The 18,249-nt window shown below is 34.1% G+C and overlaps 4 protein-coding genes across 6 annotated transcripts; 2 read left to right on the forward strand and 2 right to left on the reverse strand.

The window, feature by feature from the left end:
* The first annotated feature begins 794 nt into the window (after positions 1-794).
* On the forward strand, positions 795-5,036 carry LOC137822741 (phosphoinositide binding protein). 2 transcript variants are annotated; one of them, XM_068627724.2, is made up of 9 exons: positions 795-1,008; positions 1,204-1,478; positions 1,868-1,921; positions 2,272-2,340; positions 2,462-2,834; positions 3,164-3,328; positions 3,459-3,508; positions 4,175-4,232; positions 4,331-5,036. In XM_068627724.2, coding segments are annotated over exons 1-9 (1,245 nt in total). In that variant the 5' UTR covers positions 795-1,007; the 3' UTR covers positions 4,531-5,036. The 2 variants fall into 2 exon arrangements, with proteins under 2 accessions (XP_068483825.1, XP_068483824.1); XM_068627723.2 differs by lacking the exon at positions 795-1,008 and having other exon boundaries at positions 1,158-1,478.
* Positions 4,391-7,662, reverse strand: LOC137822742 (lactoylglutathione lyase GLX1). 2 transcript variants are annotated; one of them, XM_068627725.2, is made up of 9 exons: positions 7,458-7,662; positions 7,182-7,359; positions 6,971-7,095; positions 6,800-6,864; positions 6,191-6,403; positions 6,057-6,104; positions 5,498-5,605; positions 5,248-5,388; positions 4,391-4,762 (listed from the first exon to the last, which is right to left on the reverse strand). In XM_068627725.2, the coding sequence occupies exons 1-9, from the start codon at positions 7,567-7,569 to the stop codon at positions 4,721-4,723; spliced, it is 1,032 nt and encodes a 343-aa protein (XP_068483826.2). In that variant the 5' UTR covers positions 7,570-7,662; the 3' UTR covers positions 4,391-4,720. The 2 variants fall into 2 exon arrangements, with proteins under 2 accessions (XP_068483826.2, XP_068483827.2); XM_068627726.2 differs by having other exon boundaries at positions 7,464-7,652.
* Positions 7,663-12,027: 4,365 nt separating this feature from the next.
* Positions 12,028-13,329, forward strand: TIP4;1 (tonoplast intrinsic protein 4;1). The gene is made up of 3 exons (XM_068627727.2): positions 12,028-12,487; positions 12,560-12,798; positions 12,870-13,329. Exons 1-3 carry the CDS (start codon positions 12,361-12,363, stop codon positions 13,242-13,244), a joined length of 741 nt encoding a protein of 246 aa, XP_068483828.1. The 5' UTR covers positions 12,028-12,360; the 3' UTR covers positions 13,245-13,329.
* Positions 13,330-15,851: 2,522 nt separating this feature from the next.
* On the reverse strand, positions 15,852-17,349 carry LOC137822739 (protein JINGUBANG). Its single transcript, XM_068627721.2, has one exon. It carries the CDS (start codon positions 17,259-17,261, stop codon positions 15,912-15,914), a length of 1,350 nt encoding a protein of 449 aa, XP_068483822.1. The 5' UTR covers positions 17,262-17,349; the 3' UTR covers positions 15,852-15,911.
* Between the last annotated feature and the right edge of the window lie 900 nt (positions 17,350-18,249).

Consider the following 18,249-nt stretch of genomic DNA (forward strand, 5'->3'; position numbering starts at 1 on the left):
TCGGGTCCATGTTTTTTATTCAAATAGTGTTGTATTGTATCCAATCTACGAACTCGAGTAAGTATTCTACTTTCTAATAAACATTCCCGTGGTATAGTTATGATTAGAAGAATTTTGACAACTAGCAAACATTCAACATTCCAAACTAGTAAGATATGAAACCCTGCAAAATGCTGGTGCATGGCTTTTTCAATTGAGAAAATTATTAGAAATATTTAGACTTAAGGAGTAATTGTCAGTCTGCATAGTTTACGCTTGTTAGTCTTCAAATGGTCCCCGGAACGATCATCAACTGATTGATTTATCAGAATGACAGATTGTAGCAATATATAACAGCTACATATATTTTAGCAGTAATCAGCAACAAAATTAAAGAAAAGATGTAGTAAAGAAGAGAAAAAGCACCCTGTGTCGTATGCTTTGATTAAGAAAAGACAAATGAGCCAGGCGGGAACACTATAACCAAAAGAATGAAATTGTCTCCATGCCAAGGGAGACAATGAAAACAGCACAGGCCTGTATACGATTAAACTTGTACCTGGATGGATCCAACTTGCAATGCTAGTGTGACGTTTATCAAGTTATCAAAATAAAGAAACAACTTACGCGTGGGGTCCCCTAACTCTACTTTAGAAAGTGATAGTGGTGACAAAGGAGAATCCTAGTAATGATGAACTCCGCTGCCACAAAAACAGGTCCTTAACTATTTGTGCATGAACCACTAAGAGGTGGAAATAAAAAGCAACAGCTTAAGTTGGCGACAAGAATGAGTGGCCTTTAAACTGGGTCCTTTTGTTCAGCACTAAGAATCTTTTACATTGTTTTCATTTTCCTTAATAAGAAGCACTTAGAAACAACGTCATATTTTCTTGTTAAATATCTCACTGTTGCTCATCCGTCCTATCAGCATCTTGTCCTTGCTTCTTCATTTCTCCCTCATGCCATGAGATCTTTTACCACCCGTGTCTACTGAGTCCTGAGTGATCGAAACCTCGTTAAGCTTCACAAGTGAGTGTAGCATTTTGGTTTCTATATAAAAAAACTTCATTTCAAGACAACCACTGAATTTTCTTATTCGGGCATTACAAGTTATCATGAGTATATAGAAATTGAAACAATGACCATAAGGACTTTTATGCTTCTTGTAATTCTTATGATCAAGCTTCACTCAGATGAAAGCACCTAACTCCTTTTCTATTTCAGTGAGCCCGAGAGCGTCTAACTCAAAATGCTCAGTCCATCAACTGGAGAACATAGATGAAAATGCTCCTGCAGATTGGACTGCATCATCCTGTCCCCCACCTGATACTCCAACTGAGTCTATGGAGTTCCTTGCTAGATCATGGAGTCTTTCAGCCATGGAACTCTCTAAAGCATTGCACAACACCGACATTACGATCTCCACCAGTATAGATATGCCACTTTCTTGCCCTTCAGGTCACCAATTTGATACCAAGAGTTCCACTGCTTCAAAGGATGTAAGAACATTGACTGTGTTTAATTTGAAAGACTAATTTAAATTAGGCCATTAACTCTTCTTTTAGCCACTTTCCTCTTAGTTGGCTATGCAGCACGTAAACAGGCAATCATGCAAATTCTATGTTACCTCTCTTAAAAGATATCCAATCTCTATGCCACACACACACATGCCTGCAGTGAAAAGAAAAGGAAAAAGGAGAGATTCTAAGCCCTCCAAAAAGGCAGTTTCAGAGGAAATAATTTTTCCATAACCTAGACCTTTCTTTTTTTATGGTCCTAGGACTCTTCAATTTTAAGAAGAATCTAGTACTGCTGTTTGTGTATGTAGCTTTTATAATTTAATAACTTCATATTGGTTCTGCACTTCTGATGCAAGAATTTTGTGCAGTTATCTAACTGTTGTTATCCTCCAATTTCACCAGGAGACAGTAGCGGAAAGAAGGTACATTATATTAACTTATGTGATGATAAATATGATCATAATGCATAAGAATCAATTTGGCCCATTGTTCAGTTTCAGTTAAGAATTTGAAGCCTGTCATTTGCCTCAGCTTGCTTTTATGACTATCTGTTCTTTTATTGTGGTCTAAATGAACTTCACTTCACTCACTATAACCGTGCAAATTTAGACAAGTCAATCATCACGTAAAGCTGTTTTAATTTCCCCGTGCCAACAGCTGCGAACCTTCAATTACAAATAATCACGAGCCACATCTACAAAACCTTGTTTTTGCACTGGGAGTGAATTTTTAGTGTGTATAAATTAATAACATTTCAATATATCCTGTACAGGATTTACTTTTACTCCATCAAGCACTCAGTACAGAATTCCTTTCCGGTCAAAACTTGCTCAGAAATGGGGTATGTTGCAATCAACTTAATAGTTTCCTTCATTAAATATGCTCAAATACCAACGCAATCTGATATTAGTCAGTATTTGTTTCATTTATTAATTTATTGGTGCAAAACTATTGCTCACCAGCTTTACAGGAGCTTGCTAAGAGGGAGGACAATGGGTAGGTGGTTGAAAGATCAAAAGGAGAGGAAAAAGCAGGAAATTAGGACCCATAACGCTCATTTGCATGCTGCAGTATCTGTGGCTGGTGTTGCTGCTGCTATTGCAGCGGTTGCAGCATCAACAACATCACCTGAATTGCCTTGTGCCAACCAAAAGACCCCCGCTCCCCTGGCTACTGCTGCAATTGCATCTGCAGCAGCTTTAGTAGCCTCTCACTGCATTGAGATTGCCGAAGATATGGGAGCTGAACATGACCAAATCTTAACAGTAGTCAACTCCGCCATTAATGCAAAAACCAATGGAGATATAATGACTTTAACCGCCGGAGCAGCCACTGGTATCAGAATTTAATGTTTATTTCTCTACTTCAGACCAAACTCAGTTATGCTTTTAAACAGCATCACTTGTTAGTGATATTTAAGTAGGATCCATTTATGAGGCATAAATCAAACCTTTTTTAGTCTTCTGCTAAATCTGCATTTTGACCAAGTCATCTTTCTCCATAAAATAACTAAAGCTCAAATGTAAAGAACAATATTTATACTTAATGAGCAACATAATGGTAAAAAAAAAGTGGGTCCAAAACCTGCAAGCCATGGATTCATTTCACATAGATATTGTCAAATACTAACACAAAATATAGTGAACTAAATGCTTGGTTGGCAGCCTTGCGAGGAGCTGCTACTCTAAAGGCAAGGCTGCAAAAGGGGCCTGGAGCAACTGGCATTCCTCTAGTTGAGGAAAAGTGTGACGAAAGCAAAGAAGCAAACATCTTGACAGCACTGGACTATGTTTTTAAAGGAGGAGAACTTCTCAAACGTACAAGAAAAGGTGTGTTTACTAACATGTTTACGATAATGGCTTGATTGGAACTGGAAAGAATAAAAGAAGAATGTCAGATGTTCAAAGCAATTTACATTATGAACATCAATAACAGTGCTATTTTTAACTCTTATTACAGGAGATCTTCACTGGAAGCAAGTCTCTTTCAATATAAATTCAAATTTGCAGGTATTGCTATAAGACATTTCAAATATTCATTAACAAACCATGGGCATGAGCTCCAATAATTTTTAAGTTTGATACAAGATCATAGCTGACCAGAAAATTTTACTCGTTTTGGAAAAAAAAGTTGATATTGGACATTGGCAATGCAAAGAAATGAATGCAGTAGCAGCTTTAAAATTATAATTAGAAGTAGAAACTCAGCATGGCCATCTTCTTATAATCTCATCATATCAATCAATTATACATTTGTTTCAAGTATAAGCATATTTTAACTATAATGTTCATGAAAATCAAGGACTTCAATTCAATCAGTCAATATTTTTCTAATGACTCCCATTAGTTTATATATCAAGTACGAGCTCAGATATGTCTAACATACTCGCATGGCATGTTTTATGCAAGTTTCTCAATGCTATTTGATGAAACATTTTTTGTAAAGATGGCTGCCCAAATAGTCTCTCAGCTCAGGTGATGAGCCTGGTTTATCTGATCCTCCCTAGATTCCCACAATGGTGGGAGCCTTTTGAGAAATCAGAAGTAGCACTATGGCAATAATGTAATTTGTGTAAAACTATTAACTCCGAAAATCCTTTCATAGAGAATCATAATTATTGGTTGTGCCACTATCTCCATTTAATAGTTATTTGAACTAATACCAAATGACAACAGGTTGTAGTCAAAATGAAAAGCAAGCATATGGCAGGAACATTCACAAAAAAGAAGAAATGTAAGCATCTTTTCATACATAGTTCCTTCTTATTTTATTCTTGCCAGTTGCCACTCTCTCTCAACAATATTAAGGTATGGTATGGCCTAAAATGGCAGATATAGTGACCGGCGTTTGCAATGATATCCCAGCATGGCCTGGACGGGAGAGGGAAGACATCAATGAAAAGAGGGCATATTTTGGAATAAAAACAACAGACAGGACCATAGCATTTGAATGTGGAAGTAAAGGAGACAAACAGTTCTGGCTTGAGGGTATCCAGTATATGTTGAATTGCCGTGTCAAAGTAACATTATAAAAAAACATTAGGATTGACATTGGGATTGCTGAATATATGCCTTTTTTTCTTCCGCTTTCCCTCTCAGCGATTGGAGAGTTACTTTATAAAGGTGAAGAGTTGACAGTGCCGCTCTAAGATTTCGTTGACAACATTACTGAGACTTCAGTGATTTCAGTGCACATGTATGGAATCTAGAACCATGCTATTGTCACTCTAATTCCTTCAGAAAATCAACATTATCAACAAACACCTGCATGAAGCAATTAACAAGCCATGTTATAAAAAAAGAGGTTTGCAAGTGAACTTAAACATAATAGGAAGGATTCCATTAGTGCATTATGCTACACAAGAAGTCTTTCGAGGTAAATAGAGAAGGATCAGTAGAAAGATTTGGAAAAGGTCTGGCATATGAATTTTACAGTACAAATCTTTCCAGTTTGGTGCTGAACAAAAATCTTTAATTTATCTGTAAGTCATTCCTCTGGCAATTATACTATCTTCTTACGCATTACAAATTCCACCAAGCAATTCGTAAACTCTTTCATTGGTGCAAAGTATCTATCACTAGTTTTGTAAATTTGTTGATGACTAATCTCTGACAAAGAACCTAATTGGTGGCTTGGAATCACTCCTCAACCTCCAGTCTGTTGGCATTAACTCATCAACATAAACATTTATGACTTCATTGGTGGGATGTAGGCAAATTTTATTAGTGACAAGGTTAAAAGGTGATACCAATTTCCAACCATCAGGGTCCAAGCAAGCTACAATCTTGGTGTTGATACCAGGCAAGGGCCCAGGTTCAAGGATAATCTCCCCCCCACATAACTTGATTGCTTCAGCAGTCTTATAGACATCATTTGTGCCTATTGCAATCTGTTTAAACACAAAATGTGTTGAATTCTTACAATGCATACAGCAAAATTCGCGGAAGCCATACAAACGTCGTAAACTTTCTCTTGAAAACAGAAAGAATAGAATCTACCTGAGCATAACCATTTCCTTTGTTATAATCAGTGACGCCATAGTTATATGTTAGTTCTAGAACAGTATTCTTATCTTCAGGACCATAGCCCATAAAGGCTACTGTGTACTGGAAAAGAAAACACAACAGAGAATTATCACAGCAAGAAATTCACATTTACAAATATCCAAAAAAGTAATTAGCATAAAATACTCAAAACATGAACTAAATTTCTGAAACTTCCTAGATTTTCGTATTAATGCCTACCCTTCCAAAATAGTAAACAGTTTTCAACAGGGACAGACCTATTCTCATGTTCATGATTTAGGCAGTCTATTTATCAGATGAAATGCACAATTATAGATGTGTTTCAATGACCCTTACGTTCAGTTGAAAGTGAATCCGTTGTGAGTATAACATTCACTTGAACGTGCATCGGAAAATGTGTTTTGAGCAAAAACAAACACACACAATATAGTCAGCACATCACACACTAAGATTTCTCAGGAAAACACTATAAACATAAATAGAAGAGATTTATGTCAGGAACTCAAATAGCCACACGTAAAAGTTAAGTTACCTTGTTCTGAGGATTGTCCTTCTTGCGAAGAAGTTTCATTCCAACAGCCTTTGAAATCAAACAAAGACAAGGAAAAACAGTAAGGTCATAGTGATGAAGGAACCTTCACGATTAGAGTAGTAAAAACCACTCACTCTTTGATAGAAGGCTATGGCACGATCGAGATCGCCTACTCGAAGCATAACTTGGCATAGAGGTTCAGATGTAGGTCTTCTCTCCAAAAGTTCAAACTTATAACCATCAGGATCTTCAATGAAAGCAATTTCTGAACTGCCATTTCTAACAGGCCCTGGTTCTCTTGTAACCTTTCCTCCTTTTGCCTTTATTATATCTACTCTCTTGTAAATCTACGAAGTTTCAGTAGAAAACCATAACAATCTTAATTTTCTCAGAACAATTCATAAAGCATAGATTAACACTGACACCAAAAATAGTTGTAAATTCGAATAACAATTTCATTCCTTGGCGATAACAAAAGCATTTAACAACACAGCTTGACTAAAGACTAAATTAATTGTAGATAAAGGCTCTGAAGTCATTCAACAATTGCAACCAAAAAAATATAAACAACAAGGAACTTGAAAATTCAAAATCACAGCTGGAGATAAGTTGGTTTTCCACATTCAAGAAAAACAAAACCCAGAATGGATTAATGAAAATTAAACTGATTCTGTGTTTTGCATTGCATATGCAGTGACAGTTGTAAACAATATTGCATCATTATCTTTCATTAAATGGCTTACATCTTCAACTGCAACACCAAAATGACCAAAGCCACTTCCAATGTCATAGTTATCCACTCCATAATCTGTTATCTCCATAAATAGTAAGAATGATGAGAAGCCATTTTGTGATGATGTTCGAGCATACAAAATAATCACACAGAAAAGAGTGGCATTCGAATCAGAACTCACTGTAAGTAAGTTCAACTGTAAAATTAGAATCTTCGGGCCCATATCCAAGAAAAGCGTTAGAATATCTATCTTCAGGTATATCACGTTTTCTCAATAGCTTCATGCCAAGGCATTCAGTGTAGAACCTGCATCCCAGCAATGTAATCAAATTCCAAACATTTACATTAAAGTATCAATGAAGTATCATTTCTCAAATTCAAGTATAGCATACTTTATAGTCTTCTCCAAGTCCCCAACACGGTACACAACATGGAGAAATCTTCTGTTGTCATTTTTAACCCAATCAAACAAAATTTTCTCTGGTTGGGCTACATTTTCTGCAGCAGTAGCCTCTGCTACTTTCAACAACTCTGATCCTTTTGCACCAAGCAACTTAAATTGTGGGAGAGCTGAATAACCAAATGGAATATATAGCAGAGAACCAAGTTATAACTAATGATTTGAAGAGTTTGTGGGTAAAATGGAGAAGGAAAGTACATGTATGTACCAATACCACCAGTGGTGACAAGGTGAAAGAGAGCAAGTCTTCGTGAAGTAGGCGATGAAGTGGTACATGGTCTCAGCATTGAAGCAGTTGGTAACATTAAGGATGATGCCATTGCTAATCAAACAATGCTCCTTTTGTCTGTAAATCAGTGTCAAATTCCACCCAACATCTGTCTCTCCTATCTGTAAGACTTTTAATATGCTATGTTCCAATTGGCTCTTGCTATATCCATCTTAGGCTTCTTCTTCCTGCACCTCCATTATTCTTCAGCCACCTCCATAAATTTTTAAATTTCCAAAATTACCCTTCAAATGAAAAAAACAATGTTAACAATATGGATTATATAATAAAAATTACAGCTTCTACATTACCTAATTCAGAAGTCAAAAATTATAACTTCTGCATTACATACTCCAAAACCTATTTGACATCATACAATACCAGATTATGTAATTCAAAATTTATTTAAGAAAATAAATATACTGAATTATATAATCTGGAAGTAAAAAATTAAAAACTAACAATACCAAATTACGTAATTTGAAAATGGTAATTTTTAACTTCGGGATTACTTAATCTGGTAGGTTTATCTTCTTAAATAAGTTTTGGATTACATAATCCAATATTTTGAGTTGTTAAATAAGTTTCGGATTACATAATCTCTGAAAATTGTAATTTTTTTCTTTCAGATTACATAATCTGTAATATAAAACATTGTTTCTATTTTATTTTTTTATTGAAGAATAATTTTGGGAATTTAAAAATATATGGAGGTGGCTGAAGAAGTGATGGAGATACAGGAAGAAGCCGTCTCCATCTTATTGGGCTGTTATATTTGGAACATCATAAATTGGACTACTGGCCCGATATAGTTTAAAAACAGCCTATTTCTCTCTCTACCCCATAATTTCAATCTACACCCCCAATAAATTTGAAAATTTCAATTTATCCATGTGGAATTAAATCCATCATAGTGAGTATTAATTGTGTTGGTGTTGAGTGGTTGTACATTTAATTTTTTTAGTTTTCAAATCTATAATTCAAAATTCATAAAATTTTATGAATACAAATTTGTATTGCGGGTTGTATATTTAAAAAAATAAATTTATATTTTTGGATTGTATATTCTAAAATATAATCCAAAATAAAAATTTATATTCTATATTCAAAATGTTTCTATATTCAATTTTTTTTTATTTTAACATTTTTAATTTATTTTTATGTTTGTATCATAGTCGAGTGTAACATTGCTTTGCACTCATTCCATAAATATCTTTTAGCAATTATTGTTGAATATAAAGATGAAATCTTGATTTTTGACTAAAATATCAGATAAAATAGATAAGTTATCTTGTATGGAGGAATATGATATTATAGAGTTTGTGACAATTGAAGATGAATTGGTTCAAAAAAACTACATTTGCCTTTTTAGAATACACAAGGTGAGTAGAATTTCATATCACTTATGTAAAAAATATGACACATTCTAACAAAGCAAATGAAAGGAACTACAAACACGATTTGGAGGTCACAAGCCGACAAACACATACATTACTATTGAGTTGTTAGCAGTTTATTAAGAATTAGACTTTAAACATAACTCAATCTCATAAATCTGGTTTATAAGGTGAGGTTTGCATACACTTATAAACTATAAAATGTTATAATTTTTATTCGATGTGGGATCTCCAACACACTACCAACTCTATGTGAGACTATATATTATGGGTAGTCCGATAACAGTCTGATAGCGGATGACTTGATAAACCTAACAAAATTTTGCTATGATAGAATCTAAATGAATCTGATATCATATTGAAAAGTGGAATTTAAGCTTAACTTAACCTCATAAAATTGGCTTAAAAGGTAAGGTTTGCACCCACTTATAAACTATGAAATAGTTGAGCAAGAAAATAACTTATTTGGGCTTTTAAAGAACTTAAAGGTTTACTTTTGAGATTAAATGTGCTCCTTCCAATAGTGATAAAGATCTTGTTTTAATAAATTTAAGTATTATTTTTTTAAGCTTCCATCATTATATGTCAATTTCATATTAATAAAAAGATTAAAACAAAGTGTAAAATGTTAATGGATATATACCAGCTTGAAAAGTTATTATGGATGCATGGAAATTTGTGATACATTTATGAAGTGTGTGAGACATTTTGAAGTTGTTTGTTTGCTATGATCATCATTCTCTGAATATATTAATGATATATAATTCATACGCACAAGAAAAAATCTGTTAAGTCATGGATATAAAAGGTGAAGCGTTTGGGGACTACAACATCAAATAGGTATGTTAGTTTGTATTCATTAGTTATTGTTAATAAACAGGTAAAACTTGTCAATTTGATATTCTTGTTTGTTTTGTAAATGCACTATTAATTGAAATTGATGTGAGTACTTTAAAATAACATGAGAGACTTGCACACTTGTTGGGATGCAGTAAACAACGTCATAAGACTATAAAATGAAACTAAGGCATCATTTGAGAAGAATCTACACATTGTGGTTTAAATATTTGCATAAAAGATTGCAATGGTTCGTATCTAAATATGTTTTGATGCATATGATTGAAGAGTTTGACCGAGTTAGATATGTTGGTATTAATAATGAATGTTGTGGTTATACTGAGACGTACGTTAATTGGATGCAAGTATTTATCCAATTACTATCCATATTTGTTAGTCTCGCAGCTAATTGACTTGATTCTTGTATATTTTGTGGATTATTTTAATTTATTGATTTAAATAAATTCTAGTTAAAAATGTATTGTGATTTACGACTATCTTATAGAATACATTTATATGAAGTCAAAATAAATAATGTTAAAAAACAATAACAAGTTGTATAAAGTAAAAATATAACACAATTTCAAATTAAATGAAATATATTATTAAAATGATTTTAAATTCACATACAATTTTTCCTTGAAGTGGAAAACAAAAAAAATATAAATGCACAACATAATTAGCTAACTATTGGACTTAAGTCATCTTTCGCGTATAATATGTGAACATCCAATATAAATGACCCCTTCATCCATCACTTCATGGGCCAATAGGGGGCAATCTAGGTTCTTTCCCATGCTGAAGTATCTTTAAACATTTTTGTCCACAATCAACGACTTTTGTAATACTTTGACAATCTTCTTGAATATACCTTGTAGTCATCCAAATAACATATGTCAGTGAATATACTAAAATAAACAATAAAAGTAAATAAATAATACATATATAATACTATAATAACTTACCAGATTAGTATGGTTCTATTGTACACGAGTTTGTCTCTATCATCTTGATTATGAGGGTGACAATGTCTCCAGAGAATTTGTCTTACTCATCATGTTCTACTACATATGCATTGATCACATCAACACCACTACCATGAACAACTTGTTCATAATCTCTTCTATGGACCGTAACTCTCTATTTACCATTATCTTAAGATGCACCACCTCTTGTCCTAGTCAAAATTACATATTACATAATTCTTATATCAATAAAAAAATAATTTAGTAAAGTTATTTTTCAAAAGATGCATTTTAAGTGTACAAATCATAATATATTACGTTATTGAAAAATACATTACAAATTGTCTAATTGATAACACATTTCCAAGTATGGAATTGCATTTGGAATTGTGTAATCAGAAATATATTTTCTAATAAGATAATACATTCTGAATTATGCAATTCAAAATGTAATTGCAGATCTAAAAATGTGTTCTAGATTGTATAATTCAGACTATATACAAATTTTGAAAAATATATGGATTGTACAATCCAGAAACTTCCTAGAATGTCAATTCAAAATAAACATACACAATAACATGAATGAAAATCAACTATAAAAATCAACTTCTTCCACCAGTTCTAAGATGATTCCTGATAACAAAAAATGGTTATAACAGTGAGTCTAAAACAATAATTCAAGGAGGATCAACGGAAATGCCCTTTACAAACTTGCATGACTATTTCTTTCTCTAGTCCTCCATATGAAATGTGCTATAGTTTAACAGAACAATTAAAATTATAAAATTATACCTTAACATCTTTAAATATATTTTATTTTTTTAATTACATGATTTAAAATTTTTCTCTCAATTATGAAATCTGAAATATAATTCATAATTTTGAATTAATCAATTTAAAAGGAGACTAGTTTAGAAAGTTTCCAACTCATTAAAAATTTAAACTTAAGAAACAAGGATGAAAATATAGGACATTGAAGAAAAGTTATTGACCTTTATCGGATTGAGCTTAATTGGATGAACAATAACTCATTTATGAATAGTTAATAGCATTTATGTTTTTAATCAATTAATTACATTTAAAGTAATTAAAGAAAAAAGGCTATGCCTAAAAATCCATTGACCTGAGGTCGATGTTATTAAAGAAATGATTAGGTTTCGTCGCTTTCAAAGAAAAAGAGGTCCATTAAAAATACAAAGTCGATGTGGTACAATGAGCCATGAAGTGACATGAGAAGAGAAAGTAGAGGCATGGCACTACCGTCATCATGCCTACTTATTACTAAACTAAACCCAACCTTAACTCTTTCACACATGGCTGAAGTAGCCACCATGTGCAATGACAACGTTAGACCTAATTATCAACAATAAAATATTTAGACATTTCATGTGAAAGAAACACTGGTTGACAATTTTATTTTATCAATGTAATAATAATAAGATGCATCAATAATTGGGCTTAGAAAAGGGAAAATGTGATGAAAATATGGTGTTATTAATATATATAATTGTTGTTAGTGAATAAAGGTGGTGGTCAACGGGTGAAGTCCAATAGGGTTGCATTAACAGGGCTTTTCGGTGGCATATAAATAAAATGGCAGCATGTTTACGATGAGTGTGGAAATTGTTTGTGGAAGATAGAGGCATGGCGAAAATCGCTCTCGGAAGCGCCAGAGAGGCCACTCGGCCAGACTGCATTCAAGCCCTTGTCGTTGAATTCATCGCCACCTTCCTCTTCGTCTTTGTTGGCGTTGCTTCTTCCATGCTCACTGGTATGTATCTACTCTACTCTATAACAACGCAACGCAATAATCATTCATACTAACGTTACATATGTGTATCAGAGAAGCTTGGTGGGGATGCACTCGTGGGGCTGTTTGTTGTGGCCGTCGCACATGCACTTGTGGTGGCCGTCATGATCTCCGCCGCCCACATCTCCGGCGGCCATCTGAACCCCGCCGTCACCATTGGCCTCCTTGCCGGCGGTCACATCACCGTCTTCCGTTCCATCCTCTATTGGATTGATCAATTAGTTGCATCCGCCGCAGCTTCTTATCTCCTTTACTTCCTTTCTGGAGGACAGGTAACGAACGAAGCTCGTCAGATCTCTCTTATTTATTTATTTATTTTTGTTTACTGTTTCTTCGTTTGCAGAAAACTCCGGTTCATACGCTGGCCGCCGGAATTGGGTATGGTCAAGGGGTGATTTGGGAGATTGTGTTGACCTTTTCTTTGCTGTTGACTGTCTATGCCACCATGGTGGATCCAAAGAAGGGCCCACTTGCTGGGCTTGGCCCAACTCTTGTTGGGTTTGTAGTGGGGGCCAACATCCTCGCTGGTGGGGCTTACTCCGCTGCTTCTATGAACCCAGCGCGCTCTTTTGGGCCTGCCTTGGTTACTGGCAACTGGACCGATCATTGGGTTTACTGGGTTGGGCCTCTCATCGGTGGTGGGCTTGCTGGTTTCATCTATGAAACTTTCTTCATTGATCGATCTCACGCTCCTCTTCCTCGTGATGAAGAATTCTAATCAGTAGATCATCAAACACTATTTGTTTTAAAACTTCTCTTTATGTGTAATATATCTCCCAAAATAAGATCAACCATTAACTTCACCCTGGATCTTAAATCTTGTTTTAGACATATTTCTCTGCAAGTATTAGTAAAACTATTCCGTCCTCAGGTATGAGAGATAACATCGTTAGGGTCAATTACCGCATTCGAAGTATTTTCTGTTTTAGAGGTTCGTACTCCGTCACAATTTTATCCTGAAAAGACGTCACGTTAAGTTGAGGAAGTATATAAACTGCCATTGACCTCGACTTTTGAGTGATGTAGTACTATATTGACATACGAGAAAAAAAAACAAATTACATAAACCTGATGCAACAAGAAATGTTATAACAAAGAAAATGGTAAGATGAAATCACACAATCTTACTACTCTTAATCACCTCATTACATAAGCTTCATTTGTTTCTTATACATGTAATTGTTTTTTTTTTTATATTCTTAATTTAACCAGATTAAAAAATATTTTATTTATAAACCAAATTAAGAGGGTTCTATATAAAGACTATCTAAAACATGCTTAGAAATTAAATTAAGAATATGTGTGCAATTTTGAGGTAAGGTAGATGAGATTTAATCAGACAGATTTTGCGTATATTAACCGATTTAATAAATATTGACGATTATAAAGGAAATTGATAATTTGATATAGTATTAAAAGTAAATTATATTTTAACCTATAACAATAAAATGAAGTATTTGGAAAATTAAAACATTAAAAAATGATTGTTCTATGATGTGTACATTACTGCAGCGTAGTCTCACGAAGCCAAACCCGGCGCCACATTTTCTTTTTTGTATACAATTGTTATTATTAAACACATCGTCCTTTTATAAAGCAATTATGAGTGTATTACTGAAATTAAATATGAAACTAAATAATCTATTTATATATTCAGTTACACGTGGCAATTTGTTCGTGTATCAAGTTTTTTTCCTTTACCTTCTAGGTCTTAATAAAACATTTTGTTACTAAATTATTATCTTTTTTATAATTTTGTCATTTATTTTTTTTTCAAACTTTAACTTACATAATTTTTATAAATTTTACTGATATGCTCATTTTAAACAAAATAATAACTTGCACGGGGAAGAAGAAAAATTGAAAACTAGAATGACTATTTTTTTATGAATTCTTACAATATAATATAATTTTTATGTACTTTTATTTTTTTTTCTATCACAAATTTAGCTACCGCTGATTGAGACCTTCTTAAACGTTGGATTCTTGAGTTGTTTTCTTGGACTAGCCCTTAAATGTTCTTTAAATGTGTGGGTAGTTTGATTTTTGGTTAATGTTTAATTAAGACTATTAATGCTCTCTTGTCTTCTTTATGTCAATAGCTAGAAGTAAGTTTCGCAAATGTTTAAAATGTTTGGGTGATATATAATGCTTTGAACTTTTTTTCGAAGTCATGTTTACATCATAATCATAATCTCAAACATAATCATAATTTATAAGATTCTACATTCATTAAATGTTTTATATTTATTTATTATTTTTACTGATAAAAATAAATAAATTGAGTGGATCATTAAAATCTATAAAAATTTAAACTTTTGATAATATTATTCATATAACATATTTTTACTTTAATAAATATTTTTTATAATTTTTATTTTCAAGATAACTTTGCAGATAACTATTTTATTTTCCTTTCTTTAGCTTTCATTCCGAAGATATAATTCAGTTCTTTTCATTTTTGTAGGTAAAATATTTTTCTTTTTAAAAGTTTTTCCTTTTATAATCAATTTTTAGTTTAAAATTCATAGATGGTTGGTAAAAAAATTAAATAATACTAATATTTTTCTGTTACATTGATTTGATTATAATTAATTGAAGAAACAAAAGCTTTTTATTAGCGTAGGAAAATGATTGTTTGACACGGATTACTCCACCTACATTTCACTAAATATTAATATTTTAATTATTTTTAATTTTTGTAATTTTAATAATTATTTTAATATTTTACATTTTGTTTATATTTTCATTAAAAATATTTTTTAATTTTTTTTATTACAAATATTAATATTATATTATAGAGGTAAACACCAGGTGTCAAAAATATAAAATTACAACAGTTGTCTTCTTTTTATTACTAACATCTGGAGTAGGATGTCATATAGATTGTATAAAGTGACGATATTGATATCTTCAAAATAATAATAATTTGACAATTTAATATAAATTATTAATATATACTACGTAAAATTAGAAAATTTCACTCCATTTGGTTAGTATCCGGAAACATTCAGATTTTGACAGGAATTGTGGCATATTGATCAGAAACGGAATGGGTATCGTTATACGAGTGAGCTGCTGTGACGAAGAGAACCATTAATGGCAAGTCTGCACTCTGCAGTAGTTTGTTACCTCACCACCACGGATCAGCGTTGGTACGTAAGTGTTCATAAAGCAGATCAAAGTACACTGAAACAGACACTACCACTTACATATGCATGTGTGTGTATATATATAGATATAGATAGATATATATAGTTTGTTATATCTAAGCTAAGCGTAAGTGCAAGAAGAAGACGTGACAAGAGATGAAAGAGACATGCTTAGTTGTGGTTATCCTTATTGATTAATGATGATTATTAGTGAGTAATTAATTACATTAATCCTACTGAAAATAGCTACCTTGAAGTTTCTTCTCCACCCATGAAGGCGAGAGAACGGGGCTCATAGAGTAGTCCCTAATCTTCACCCTCTGGGCTTCACACTGCTCACTGTAGTCCATGCACATTTTTTCATCCGGCAAAACCTTAATCCTCCAGACTTTGAATGTTTGGTCCAAACTAGCACTGTACACCAAGAACCCCATCACAACCTTTTCCATCTCGAGGCATGCAGCCAAGCATCTAACTGGTCCTCTGTGTCCATCCAAAACCGTCAAACACTCGTGGTAGCAGCTTCCTTCCTCTCTCCTCCACACCCTAATGGTGGTGTCCTCTGACCCACTGAATATCATGTTCCCTACTGTGGCTAAACAAAGAACCGCGAAACGGTGACCCTGCAAGAACCCTCCATGGTTGAACCTGTAGCACAACCTTTCCTTCTCCCAGAAGTTTATCATCCCGTCGGAGGAACCCGAATAGAGGAAGCAGTGGTTGAACGAGCAACTCAACGCAAGAGCATTGACGGGGGAGGGTTGGAATTTGAGAGTCATGGTGAGAGTGTGCGAGTCTTCAGTGTACACCCTTCTCCATATCTTCACCGACCCGTCGGAGGAACCGGTGAAAAGACAACCATCGTCCTGGTTCACCAATATGGCGTTGACGTTATCCTCGTGTGCGCCGAACGAGTCAACGCATTTTCTGTCGGAAACGCGCCACGCCTTCACTGTTCTGTCGTGGGAGCCGGTGTAAAGGAGACCCTCGGAGTGGTAATACGCCATGCAAGAAACGGAATCTTTGTGCTTGGGCGTGTTCTTCCCTCTGGAGGGGAACATGAGGATGGAGGTTTTTCTAGGGAGAGTGCCTAGTTTCTTGGACTTGAAGCTATCCGAAGCGGTGAAAGTCCATATCCTTATTTTGTGGTCCTTGTGCGTGGAGAAAAGCATGTTGCTATAAGCGAGAATGGCTCTGACCTCACCGGAGCTGGCTTTGAGATACCCTCTGTCCATGCAATCCGGCTGCTTCCAGACACGGATTCTGCTGCTGTTGGAGCCGGTGAAGACCAAACCCTTTGAAGCAGCGATTGCGTAGATGTTACCTTCGTGGCGGTGGAGCGAAGCGATGCAGTGGTAAAGCAAAGAGGACGAGGGGGTTGGGATAGGGGAAAGTGTCCATGGTGAATCCGGCATGATAGGGAACATGCCGTCGGAGCTTGAAGGCCTTGGGGGACTGAACTGAAGGTCTTGTTCGCTTATCTCTCGGTGGGTTTGGAGATGAAGGTGAAGAGGGGATTGCGGTGGTTCTGGCTTTTCGTTGTCCATGAGGCTGAGGAGGGTGGCCTTGCCATAGAAATCCATGGCGTGTTGGGAAGAATATGTGCTTTGAATTAAAGAAACAAAAGTGGTAGCTATAGTAGTAATTGGGACATTACAAATTATCCCTCACAGTTGGGCTATAACAAACGTAATAAGGGTTTGGACGATGGGTGGAGTGTATTTATTAAGGTATAAATGTTTCTCAACTGTTCTCTCATTGTCGTGCTCCCTTCTGCATCATTCCACCATGTGACCCCTCTTTGCTTCACTTTCTCTTTTTCTTTTCCATGCCCCTGCAACTATAAGCAACCTATTATTCATTTCTCTTTTATACGATAAATATTTAATTTTACATTTAAGATTCAATCACCTAAAACAGCTTTATATTCAACTCATGAAAGAGGAAAACTCTGAATAAATTGATTCTCCAAATTTTAGCATGCAGCTATGCCCTTAAGCACTATATATTTAATTAGTTTAAAAATGTTTTTTTTTCCATTAATATAAAAGTAGAATTTAGTTTGAATGTTATCACACTTGTTTTTTTTTTTTACAGTGTAAAATAGATTGCTAAAATTACTGATAATATATGTAATATTGTTACATCTATTTACTGTCATTTCTTTAATAAGTACTATAAAACTCATATAAAGTAGTTAGTTTTACTTTGGCAGTTAAGAAGGAGGTTCCAAGAGTTTTGGACACTATTATAATATCTTAATGAATTGAATAAGTTCTTGGTATTTCAACATATATAGTTAATATAGAAGGGAGTGATTTAGAATAGCTGTTTTCTGAATTTGATGGCTTGGTTGGACATTTCTGCTTGCTATGAACTGGTTTGTCGTGTGGCCTAGAGAGGGAGCAGAAAGGTGGAGATATGAATGGGGTAGTTCTCATCATTGTCATCAAGCTCATCACTGAACTTTCTCCTTTCTGTTGGTATGGATGGTGGAATTTTAATGTTTACTATTGAATTTCGTAGATTTATTGCTTAACTTCTTGTCACATGTCCAAGTAGAAACCACTA

The sequence above is a fragment of the Phaseolus vulgaris genome, chromosome 9 (genome assembly GCF_051622355.1).
Source record: "Phaseolus vulgaris cultivar YP4 chromosome 9, ASM5162235v1, whole genome shotgun sequence".
Lineage (NCBI taxonomy): Eukaryota > Viridiplantae > Streptophyta > Magnoliopsida > Fabales > Fabaceae > Phaseolus > Phaseolus vulgaris.